General features: G+C 40.2%; 1 protein-coding gene across 1 annotated transcript; it reads right to left on the bottom strand.

Annotated features, from left to right (window-relative positions):
- Nucleotides 1–3,541: 3,541 nt before the first annotated feature.
- tmem154 (transmembrane protein 154) lies at nucleotides 3,542–11,378 on the bottom strand. Its single transcript, XM_006796071.3, has 9 exons — nucleotides 11,218–11,378; nucleotides 10,419–10,490; nucleotides 8,404–8,460; nucleotides 8,203–8,223; nucleotides 7,802–7,963; nucleotides 7,290–7,344; nucleotides 6,881–6,957; nucleotides 6,187–6,229; nucleotides 3,542–4,400 (listed from the first exon to the last, which is right to left on the bottom strand). Exons 1-8 carry the CDS (start codon nucleotides 11,309–11,311, stop codon nucleotides 6,198–6,200), a joined length of 570 nt encoding a protein of 189 aa, XP_006796134.2. The 5' UTR covers nucleotides 11,312–11,378; the 3' UTR covers nucleotides 3,542–4,400; nucleotides 6,187–6,197.
- Nucleotides 11,379–12,537: the final 1,159 nt, after the last annotated feature.

The following is a 12,537-nucleotide window of genomic DNA, read 5'->3' as shown; positions in this document are numbered from 1 at the left end:
TAAGCAGTAGTGAAACTAGCTTAATCTAACGATATGTCTGTAAGAAAGTCATGAATTACCCTTAAGTGATTTAAACCCTGCAGCAAATAAACAATCTGAGGGTCAGAAAGAATGAAGGTTTCATAAGACTAAAGTGTCAGAAATATAGCAAAGAGGCAGGCCATGGAGAGCATATTCTAGCTCTGTTTTCAGCAAAGTCAGAGCAACCAAAGGTCAAAAATAGCATAATTATTAACGTTTAGGACCCAATAGTGAAGTTGCAAAAGCAGCCCAAGTGCCCTATAACAAAAAGCTCTCGAAACACTTATGAGTGATATCATTTTGACATTTATCAAAGCTCGTCCTGAGATTTTTTTGCAAACTGAAAGACCTCTTTAATGACTGTCTAGGAGTCAGTGTACAGAAGCTTATTTGGATTTCTTGTGAAGGACCTTGTGTGCTCTGTAGCACATTGTTTAGGATAAGTGAAGAAGCTGTAATAAAGGTGTGAGGCAACAAAACTCAAAATCCTGCTGCTGAGCTTTTAACACCTAGCTAAAGGAGTGACCCCCATTTGTTCTTACAGGCCTTCACAGGCCACCTGTTAGTTTTAGAATACATTTTAAGGTTTTATTGCTGTTTTTTAAAACTCCTGCCTACGTGTACCAGCTGCTGCGTCTATATGTGCTTGCCCTATGCCTGAGACCTTGTGGCAGGGCCTCGTCAGGGGTCCCAGCCACATGTTTGATCATTAAAGGTGATTGACCCTTTGCAGTTCAGCCTCCATGACTGAGGATCTGAAAATTGTTGTGTTAATTATTGTTTAGCACTTCTCTCTACAGGGTAGCGCTTACACATTCACCTAATGAGCAAAATCTCGCCAGTCTGATCACAGGAGGAGACAAAAACCTCTTTGGGGTGGTGCCATTAATCTGGCATCCAGCATTAAAAAAAAATCTAACAAATATGTAGAGCTACTTGCTGTGACGAACCCTTGTGAATGAGGGAGCAGTGGAAAGCTTCTGTTATGTTTTGAAGAGTGCTATTTAACTACATATAAAGTAAACTAAAAGCTTCTCTTTCTGCAGGTCTTAAAAACGTAACCTCGGTGCGATGCCCCAAACTGAAACCCTATCAAATAACAGCCAGAGAACGGCTACTTGATAATGTTGATACCAAGTAAGCTTGATACATGCATGTAAAGAGTAATTTTCTACTCTGTTAGCTGTTGATTGTCAAAATCACAGTGTTAAGTCAGCGCTGACACTATGCGTGCGGTGACAGACAGAACTGCTGTCTTGAAATTTAATGGAAAAGAGGGCAAACAGGAGCGGGAAAAGTGCTGTGAGAGACTTCTTTCTCATTTGTATTCATTGCTTTGCATGGATCGTCTGGCCTCGCTCCCTCAGACCTTCCTGTGGTATGAATCCCATCAGCTTTTCACAAGTGTCCATCAGACAAACAGAGCTTGTAGATGAAAACAGGAGAGGCTCATCAGTGGATTAAAGGCAGTATGAGCTAAAGCGGAGTGTAGGCCAACAGTGACAGAAACACGTGTCTTATTGTGCTTTAATCAGCTGTTATATACAGTTAGATCCAAAGGTATTTGGACCATGGCATTTTTTTTTCTAACTTTGCCACTAAACCACCAGAGAAGATTTTAAATCAAACAAATAGCATGTGATTAAAGCACAGACTTTCAGCGTTTAATTCAAGCTGTTTAACCGAAGAGGATCAAAAGTAATTGGAAAACCAGCCATCGGTTTCACAGCCAGGTGATTCCAAGTGTTGAATGCCTATTTGGTAGTTTTCCACTGTCCAAAGAGATATTATTGCAAGTGAAGGAGGCCATCCATGGCTGAAAAACCAAAATAAACCTATGAAAGAGACAAAAGGCTGAATCAGAGAAGCTGTGTCAAATACTTATGGGCCTAAATGAACATAAATGTCACCACTTTAAAGTGGTGCAATGAATGAAAATGTAACTTCAACCACTCTGAGTTTCACTAACATGAAGCTGAAAATAGGAAATCATGTAATCTGGTCTTGAATGTGCAATTTTTAGGTAAGTGGTGCTACTTTGGTGTTCTTTAACCTGACTTTCTTCAATATATACAGCGTGTGGATATGGGCGTAACAGGTGTTGGTGTTTACGAGCAGCAAACACTGATACAGCAGCAACCAAGCTCCTGGTGGTACCACACAATCTCAGCTTGTTACAGACCTTACTGCACTGACTAATGCCAGTGGTCAGGGGAGGGGATGCTGTAAGTGTTGTGCAAAGAAGCAGAACTGTGAAAAGAGGTACTCGCTTAAAAAAACACAACCCCCGAGCAAGCCAGCTCTCCAGTGGTTGCTTTAAAAGAGCTTTAGCCATTGTTGCATAGAGCTACAGTTTCATTTATGACTTCACGGGCTGCATGCTTTTCAGCACAATGGATAAAACATTAGAATCGCACACAGTATAAAAGGAAAAGCAGCTTTCTGTGCAGCGCTACATGTTTAGTGTGTTAGAAAAAGAGGCGCTAATTAGCCAAAACCACAGGCTTCAGCTGGGTTTGTTTTTACAGGTACTTAGTCATAAAAATGAAATGATTGCATCTTACTGTGTGTGTGTGTGTGTGTGTGTGTGTGTGAGAAAGAGAGAGATTGCGTTTATTTGTTTCTTCATCCACCAACTCCTCCTAGAACATCAGAAGTTGAGCAACCAAACTTGGCACACAGGTTCATCTCCCTTTAGGCTCCTGAAGGTTCTTATCTATATCAGATAATGGCATCATGCTGCCTAGCAACGGCCTCACAATGAGTTAAGACGGCCTGTTTATGGATTCGTGCACTGACAACATCTTATGAAAACATCCTATAGTCTTAATTTAATCACAGTAAAATCTACTTTATATCCAAAGTGTTGAACTGTGCATGATATATGACATCACATTGCTTGGCAACCACCTAGCAACAGGCTAAAATTATCTATTTTTAGCACCATATGAAAACATCCTGTTGTTTTAGTTTCACACCTTTGCAAGATTTCATCTATAGCCATAAAACCTGATTTATACATGCCTAGCAACCACCTAGCAACAGCTTAAATCGACCCACATTTAACATATAAGTCCTCCTTCTTTTCTTTTTTCACATCTATAAATGTGATTACCAGTAATATTAGAGTGCTAACACTCCAGAAAGGTTCAAGGACTACTCTAACATGGGCAAGCACTAGTTTAAACGAAACACACACACACACCAGATCCACAAATTTTAATTTCATGGTTACACAACAAGAGGAAAAAACCAAAATCACCAGGATACAAAATTTTACTGGGTGAAGTAAAAGGTTTGAGCTGCTGATATTCCTACAGTCAAATTTCACGACAATCAAAAATCTGAACTGAACAGTGGCACTCAATGAAACGTAAGCACCACCATAACCGGTACAGGATTCATCATCAGTTGACTGTGATGTCTAAATTTCAAGGGGATCCATCTTCGTGGAAAACACACACACACACACACACACACACACACACACACACAAAAAGAGACGAATTTTATAGCAAGGTCTTATTTATTGAAATTTTACTTAAAGCACCATCAGCAAATCAATGACACAAGTGCCTTTATGAAATATGTACAAACATCTTTTGGTATACTGTATTCTCATATTTACAGTGCAGGATCCCGCACAATACTGACTGACGCTATAAGAAAGTAGAGCTCACATTTGGATCAATGTTACAACTGCTTTGATTCAACACTTTCAAAGACAAAGAAAAGGATATAAAGTGTTCAGTCAACAAGTTATTTGTTATCTGTGGAGAGATAAAAATCTTATCGGGTGCAGCTTTCTGAGAGCTGCTTCGATGACGGGAAATAATTTATCCAAAGCTTTAGAAACAGGCTTTGAGATTTCAAACGAAACACTTAAAAAAGTTGCTTCTCTGTCATGGATTCAGCTGGATATCTCCCCTTTAAAACCTCCAGCTGGAGGGACTCATAGTGTAATGCAACAAAATGGCTTTGAGCTTAGGAAAAAGCCATAAGCAGAAACAAAGAACAGTGCAATCTATGATGGAGAGGAGAGAGATATTGACCTAATTGTAACATCATCAGTTACTACATTATGAGCCATAAAATACTGTACATGTACCTGGCAGCTTATTAAAGCAGAACACCATGGGGTGTAAAACGGATCACAGAGAGACAGTTTTGGTTCGGTTGTTATATGCTGCTGTATCAGAGGTGTTGCATTAGAAAAAATTTGAGGTTGAATTTTTGTTGCTGTTTTCCAGCAAAATTGTAAAAATGAGTGTTAAGTGTTGTTGTTTCCAGACAGTCACATGGCTGGATTATTGCTGGTGGAGGAGGTTCAAACATCAGTGCTGGCATTATTGCGTTGTGTTGACGGTGTCTCCTTTAACCTGCAGACAGGGAATCATGGGAAAGAGAGAGAGGTAGACATGTCAGACTTAAAGGTCAACCTAAAATGTAACTCCAGTGACCTGTGTTTGCAGGTAATGTGGTAAAACTGACACATTCGGGTAGTTTTTCAGCTGATATTTGAGATCAAAAGGGTTTAAATTACAGCATAATTCAGCCCAACTCCATCTCTAGTGTGCCACGCTCACTGACTCACAGTGCCGTACAGTCCATCACAGCCTCGCTGCACACGTGGTAAGCACTGGTTCACGCAGCGTCAAAGAAGGATCACTAATCACAAACCTCAGACTCTGGCAGCAACAAAACAATAAAACCTTCACTTCACAGCTCCTCTGCTACCCATGAGCTGAGCTGGAAAGGTGATGATCCCACACACGACTAAAAAAAACATAAGTGTGAAAACTCAGAGCGGAGGTGCTTAACTTGAAAGCAACGTTTGCAGTGGCCGATATTCATCCTGTTTTCCTGAGCATATTTGGCAATGAATTTATTCTTGTGTAGAAAAAAGGTTTCACAAGCTTTAGAGCCAAGCATCTGCATTTTGATGTTTTTCAGCTCATTGTTTTGCTTCACAAACATCAGAAACTTCCTGTTTAGCTCTGCTCTCAATGCCTTTCACAGCCTCCGTTCTTGCTACACACTAACCAGAGCTTCATATTTGAGTGGTAAATAAGCTGATGAAGAGGTTTGGTATGAAGCTGTAGTTGACTGAAGCACCTAAAAGCATCTACATTCATGAGCAACATAAATGAAGCCTGCTGGATCCTCGAATTAATCACTATGTTACAACTGGTCATATGACTGGTTTTCGTCTGAATGTCACAAAGGTTAAACTTATTCTAGGTTATTTTAACAAACTTGCTTTCAGCAACACTGCATATGCTTTCTTTTCTTACCAGCCACCATTGTGCTCGAGTCACCGTGGAAATTCACAGGTCTGACAAACAGGGCACAGCTGCCACGCTAGATGGCATCGCATTGAGCAACCGCAGCAACACCAACATCACATTTACTTCTGTTTTGAGATCTCTTGTGTAACCTCATGTGTACAAAGTGCCTCCTAGTTGAATACAAGTAACCTCTAGCCCTTGTACAGCTTTGGAAATAAAACCCTGGGAAAAAGCAATGTGTAAATGACGTTGGTCAACAGTTCGCGGAGCGGACCTTGACCTCGCCTTCCCGGCTCTTCCAGTAAAGGAGACTATTCCAGGGTTGAGTTGCACCACACTTCCACGCATGCCTGTTGTAATCACTAACAGATGTTAGTGGTGTTTGCGCTTTCAAACATGTGCAGTGACGAAAGGGTCACAGTTCATCAGTCACAGCTCTGCTGAAAACCAGCTGGTGCATCACAACAAACAGAGGCTGGCAGCAGAGAGGAAACGGCTTGGAAACACTTTTTATTGCCCGAGTCAGCTGTTGATCTGTGTTGTGTTAGCCTTGTTGTGCAACATGCTATAAGTAATTTGTTTGCGCAATGCTCTGTGTTTGTACTATGAGAAAATCAATATTAAGGTTTTGTGTTAAGTGAAGTTTTGTTAGTAGGCAGCAGGAAAATGTCACTCAAAACTCTAAACGTCTTCATGCTTGATCATCATTTGGTTTAAAAACACATTTTGGAGATCTGATGATCTAATATATAAACAAATCCTAAGTGTCCAGGCATATTATCAATATAAAATGTCTCTGAGGTTGCAATTGAGAGAAATTATTCTCAAAATAGTCTGTAAATGTTAATAACTTGATAATATGCACAGGTATGCTCACCTTAAATTCAGTTACAGACGTTTAGAGTCCTCTGCAGTTTCACCTATGCAAAGAATTCAAAGAAAAGTCATGAGATCACTCAGTGTGGAATAAAGCAACTTCAGCGTAAGAAGCTCTGCTGGACGATTACTTGATGTGAACAACAGCGACATCTGCTGGATAAACTGTGGAACCTCCTTCACGCCTCTCTCAAACCAGCTGGGTCTTTTCCTGTGCGGGTGGCTCTTCACATTGGTGGAGTGGTTGCAAAAGTCTGAGCACCCGTCACTGCACTACACTATGATGCTCTGCGTATTTTATCTTTCGGTTGAACCAGTTTTTGTCTGAGAGCGTTACTGGCACTTTAGCTCCAGTGACAGTGACAAGACAACTTTTTTTTCCACACCCTAACTGATGTGATGACTCATATACGATTAATGGCGTGTCAGTGACCTTCAGGACAACCTCCAAGGGCACAGCCTCCCTCGCTGGGGCTTAAATACCTGTGACTCTTGGCCAGTTGTTTCAGAACTGACAGAGTCTCTTGGTTAAGAGACAAAAAGAAGACCTGGTGCCTTCTTTTTAGTCACTCAAGACCACCAAAACCTGGATGTCAGTGAACTTCGACGTATTTCTGTTGTGATCTGTATTTCTATCAGATTTCTAGCCACAGTATTTTTGTTCAGAATTCTCTTGTTCATCCAGTGAAACCTACCATCCTTTTTCATCCACTCGTCCAACTCTTCCATTTCGAGCTCGAGTACAGAGGGCACGTCCTCTTCAAACATCGGCCTGAAAGACACAAAGAAGAAAGGACTGAGAGTCATATTTTTTTTCTTTTTTTATCATCACATCAAATATAATTTCAAAGGACTTCAGAGCCACATTTTTTAATCTTTAATAAGTCGGACTTAAATAAAAAAGAAAGACGTGCTTGTAGTATTATAGTAAAAGATTGCACAGAAGCCAGGGGGTAGTGTATGTTTTCTTTACAGCTCTCAGTATCATTCAGCTGCAGCCACAAGCAGGAAGTTATTCTCACAAAGCGCTGAACATCGAGATGATATCAGTTCTTTAACAGGTTCAATAAGCAGTTGTAGCAAAATCACATGGGTGACACTTACATCGGCACCTTCTCTGTACTGGATCCATCCAAATATGGATCTTCTTTACTCAGGTCTACAAGCAGAGAATATGCAGCAGTCAAGGCATAAAAGTCATAAAAAAACAAACAAACCAGATAATCTGTACATTAAAAACCACCAAACACTAAATTATTTCAGATACTTCAGTCTATCACCCCCAGTCCTTCACTTTGTTTGTTTTTGGACTTTTTGTTTTTCTCTGTATACAGGCCTTCTAGATTCCCTGCACGTCTGGATTTCTGTGGATGTGTGTGAGTGAGCGTGAGCATTTTGGAGTGGACTTTCTGAGTGAGTTGTGGATTAAGTTGAAGCTCCACTCCCTGTGTTATCTGTCTCACTGTATATATGTATATATCCTCACTTGGTGCCACATTGTAAATAAACCCAAACTTCAGAGTCCTGCGAGTGAGTCCTCTGCCTAATAATCTGTGACACCAGGATTAAGTGAGAGAAGTGAAACTTTAAAATATTCCCTCCTCTGATTGACATACCTGGATTTCTCTTTTGTTTGTTCCACCTGCGGTTGATGAAAATGCCACAAACTATCATGCAGATGATTATGACCACCAGCACTGCAGGGATAATGATAATGATGGGGTCCAGGCCTGGTGATTCAGTTTCATTCATGGAGTTTTTATCTATTGATGTGGCAACTGTGGAAGGAAGACAGCAGTTTAATCATTCGTTTCCCCCAGGCCTCATAACTGTCTTAAAATCTGGCATAAAAATATGCAAAGAGGGGATTTTCACAGGAATTAAAACCATGGGGCATTACTGACATTACATTCAATTCAGCCCAGTGACTACTACAGTTGCACAGGTGATGATTATTGCAGTAGTCTCATTACAAATCATTACTCATGTGGTAAAAGAAGCAGTCAGTTATACATACCACTACTGGAGGCATTGCCTTCTGCATTAACCCCGAGTAGAAACAACCAGGAATTGTGAGATGGTTTCATCCAAAATGAAAAGGGAGCAAAAACAGAACAAATGATGATAAAAAAAAAAACAACAAAGCAAAGCATCATTCACATGTAATGATGGAGAAAAAAAATGATTTAATGTAAAATAAAAGCTGCTGTGGACCCACCGTACAGAGTCCTATTTGAACTGGTCAGATTGATGACTATTCTGGTGTCAGTAACAACTGGGAACAACAGAAAGAACAGATGTGTTCATACTCCTGGACAAAAGTATGTAGATATCCAAAAAGTGTGGTTGCTAAGCATCTAATTTGAAAACCAAATACAAAAAAGATGCTGTAGTAACATCATAACAGTTTTTTTTATTGTAATATGAAAGAAACAGAGCAACAAAGAAAAACCTAATGTCGTAAAGCTAAAAATATCCAATGTCCAGATTACTGCTTAAGTAAAAGCAACACAATTACCCCAATACGAGGCCCGCTTTCACTTTTAGCAACAAAACGTAAGTAAAATTTCTCTCTTTGCAGAAACCCGAGGGTGTGTTAAAAAAAATTGTGTTATTGTTGTCGTCGCTAGAGTTGAACTAGGGTTCGGGCATCGTTCAAAGGGTCACAAGATAGATGCGAGGGATTGAGAGGCGACTGCGGGGAGAGGAAAGAAGAAGAATGAGGTTCCATACCATTTCCTGAAGCTGTCTTTTATGATGTGACACATTCAGTTGGAGGTTTGTGATGATTTTAAGTTTATATTGGCCAGGAAATTTAAAAAAAAAAATTGTTCCACAAGCTCACTTACAAAATTAACATTGATGTCCAAAAATGCTTAAATTCTTATTAATCTTAGTTTGTGTGTAGGCAACGCCTGCACAAGTAACTGAAAAGCACTCTCAAAGTAAAAACAAATATATTTAAATTAGGCAGACTCACAGAGATAAAGTACATTTATCAGAGCTAAAACCATAAACAGCAGAAATAAATCTTAAAAAAAGAAACTAAATTAAAAGAAAAAGAATACAATTCTGTGTTAATATGAAAAGCATAAATGCACCTCCCCTTCCTCCTTTACAGTCATTGAATGATTCATGTCATGCTTTCGATTAGTGTTGTACATTCTGAAATGATTCAGAGTTTTTGAGGGCAGGGACGCTAATACTCTGAAATTTTGTAAGAATCGCTGGCTGCATAGGTCATGAGACAGTAAAGCGTGTTGTGTTGTCTCTTTCGTGGGAAACTCTGATCTAAAAATTAGTCACTGCAGCTTTAAAATAAGTACAGGAACGTAAAAGCTACTTTAATACACCTTAGTGGCAGAAAAAAGCTATAAAAATGGCTGTATTGATAAGTAGAGGCACGTATGAGTCTCTGAGTGAACATCGCTGAAAAAACAAAACAAAACACTTGTAACACAGAGGAAAAAGTCATAAATACTCGCGATTTAAAAAAAAAATCATATTTTGCAGACGTTCTCCACAGTGTTGGAGATTCTGGGATTTTCCCCCATTCAGCCACAAGACCATGAGTGAGGTGGGCACCTGACGTTTGGTGGTGAAGTCATGCTCACTGTTGGATGTTTATCCAAGAGAACGTGTTGAAGTGGGTGACAGCTTCTGCAGAACTTTACTGTCACATGGTGGGATTTTCTTTCCCCTCTTTGCAAGTTCAGACTTGTAAATGCCTAATTTACAGCCCAGCCCACAGGCTCAGTGCAGACCTGAAGAGAAGTGATTCTTTAAGGATCTGGAGGACAGGGCTCTCCTCATTTTTGTCCAAAATTTCAGTGTAAGTGCACTCAGGAACTCCAGTACGACAGAAAAAAAGATTAAAATTCATACCAATGTATATAAATACATTGGTGTTAAGTTCTCTGTATCAACATGCTGTAAACTACTGCATCAAATAAATGCTTAAAAGACACATAAATTGAAGTAAATTTTAATTATATTATTATAAGATATTGTTTCAATAAAGGGAATTCAAGGCAAAGGTTATACATACATGCGTGCAGGTTATTCTCTATGGTGATCTTATGAGCAAATATCTCTTTTAATTTCAGGCCTTCAGTTGGAGATATCAAGATATCAAGATCGAGACAAACTAAGACATCTGTTTCTCAGAGCATTGAGACAACTGACAGAAAAAACATGTCCACATACTTTTGCAGCATATTATTTACACCTCACCTGTGGTTACTGTCTCATTCACCAGCTTGCCTGACCCGCTTTGTTCCGTTTCCATTTCTTTCTGGCCAAACCCTGTATTTGGACACAGCTCGTTACTTTGTGTTGGGGAACTGTTATGTCATTGAAATTGGACGGCGAACACTTGAAAGTAAAGCATCTGCAGCATTTCATAGCAAAAGTGAAACACACCTGGGGCTGAAGACTGTTACTTCTGCTTGACTTCATTGGCAACATTGTGAAAAACAGCGAACCTGAGTCAGATTGCACAGGAACTCAGCACTTCCGTCTAGTTTAGTCCAAATGATTGCAAAAAAAATCAAAACTGTTGCAAAACCGAGGACTAGGAGGTGATGATGTTGAGCAACTGGTTTAAAGCAAGTTTGTCACTCAGTAAAAAACAGTAATGTTGTGTTGAAACTGTCCTTTTCAGAGTGATACTAACTGTAGACTGTGACGCCTGTAAAAGGCAGCTTTGGCTGACCTTGTTATAGACTTATAAACTATAAAGACAGGTAACTGATTTCTACACATGGCGCTCATCTCACAGTCAAACCTGTGACTCTTCTAGCCCTGTACTGCCAATTTCTGCTTGTTACATTTTAACTATAGGAGAAGTTTTTTTGATTTTGAAAGCATGAACAATAGGAGCCTTTGATTTTCAGTCGAAAAGACGTTCTCAGAGTGCCCCAAAAGAAAAACTGAAGCGCACAAACGGCAAAAGCGGGGAGGAGGCAGGAAAGCGGAGAGCACTGCTTTGTTTGAATTCACTGAGTAAAGAAACTAATGTCCCCGGTCCTACCTGTCCCAGACAGCACAGTGGTCAGCAGCAGCAGCAGGAGCAGAGGGACCTTCACCCTCGGGGTGCTCATGTTACCAATCCAAGAGGCAGACATTGTGCCATTGTGCGCCCGTTTCCTTCTGTACTGTCACAGCATCGCACTTCCTGATATGACTTAACACGTTAAATAGAAGAAGAAGAAAAACGATTCTCTCGGTCTCACTCACACACCCTCAGACGCTCTGAGATGTGATGCAATCAGCTGTGTGCTTGTAGCCACACGCCTCATGGCATTCTTGGTGGTTAGGTATGCAGCTCAACAGAGTCAAGGGGGAAGCTGAACAAACTTTAAGGAAGGAAAAAAGCAAAAAAAACCCAAAAAAACCAAAAAAAACCCAAAAAAAAAACAGGTGGCGTGAGCTCAGCCAAGAGAAGAAAGCTGTCGCCGAGCTACCGCTTTAAATGATCCAAGTGTGAAACTGCTGCGTGTCTGCTGTGTCCACTGTAGCTGGAGCCACTGTTTGTGGTGAAACACTGATCATGAATCTCGGGGTCATGCTGCCTTGGTTATCAGTCAGCTGCTGTGGGTTCTTGGCCTACTTTAAAAAGACCACAGTTTCTCTTCTCATCGTTAGAAATGCGACGGTGATGTGTTTCAACATGACGGCTGGGCTTTGCGATTTCCATCAGCTTTATCTGTTCAGATCACCTCAAGAGTCACGTGGGGATAAAATGTATACCACAGAATTACTGTTCTAAAGAAGAAGAATGAGACTCTGTTAGCACAAACAAGAATAAATTCAATGATAGAAAATTAATATCTAATTGAATATAAATGGACATAGAGAAGTTGGGCTGCATGTTTTGAGCGTTCTGATATAAATGTTCAGTACAATTTTCACAATTATGGCTTGACATGATATGAAGTTAGCACAGGTTTTCTATTTGAGCCTGACTGAAGAAAAGTAAATGTCTTATCAGATTTTACAGCCACGAGTCAAGAATCAAACCCCTGCAAACCTCATGGTGCTGCTGAGAAGGCTTCATCCTTATGGGGACAAGAACATGCATTGCACCCACTTGCTGCCCAATACACACAACAGTGCATACACCCACCACATCACCACCTAGTAGAGTTTTCAGCATTGAATTGGGGAAATAGGTTGTGTTTTGGGGTTAAAATAGACGTGCTCAACCGTGTGAGCCTCGTGTTTGAGACTGTTTGGCCCAAAAACCTTGAAGACCAACAGGTGTAGCTGTGGCTAAAAACCATCAGTGTCTTCAATAAATAAGTCTTTTTAAAACTGCTTACAAAACAAAAAGCATCTGTCAGTTTCATCA

Source organism: Neolamprologus brichardi, chromosome 6, assembly GCF_056152115.1.
Source record: "Neolamprologus brichardi isolate AB-2024 chromosome 6, ASM5615211v1, whole genome shotgun sequence".
In the NCBI taxonomy this organism is placed as follows: domain Eukaryota; kingdom Metazoa; phylum Chordata; class Actinopteri; order Cichliformes; family Cichlidae; genus Neolamprologus; species Neolamprologus brichardi.
The sequence above is the reverse complement of the archived record's forward strand: the minus strand, read 5'-3'. Positions and strand labels throughout refer to the sequence as shown.

Coding starts and splice junctions, on each gene's coding strand:
- tmem154 (XM_006796071.3), bottom strand. CDS start 11,311: ATGTCTGCCTCTTGGATTGGTAACATGAGCACCCCGAGGGTGAAGGTC. Junction 10,491..11,217: donor CACTGTGCTGTCTGGGACAG/GTAGGACCGGGG, acceptor GTCCAAATACAG/GGTTTGGCCAGAAAGAAATG. Junction 8,224..8,403: donor TTCAAATAGGACTCTGTACG/GTGGGTCCACAG, acceptor GGGTTAATGCAG/AAGGCAATGCCTCCAGTAGT.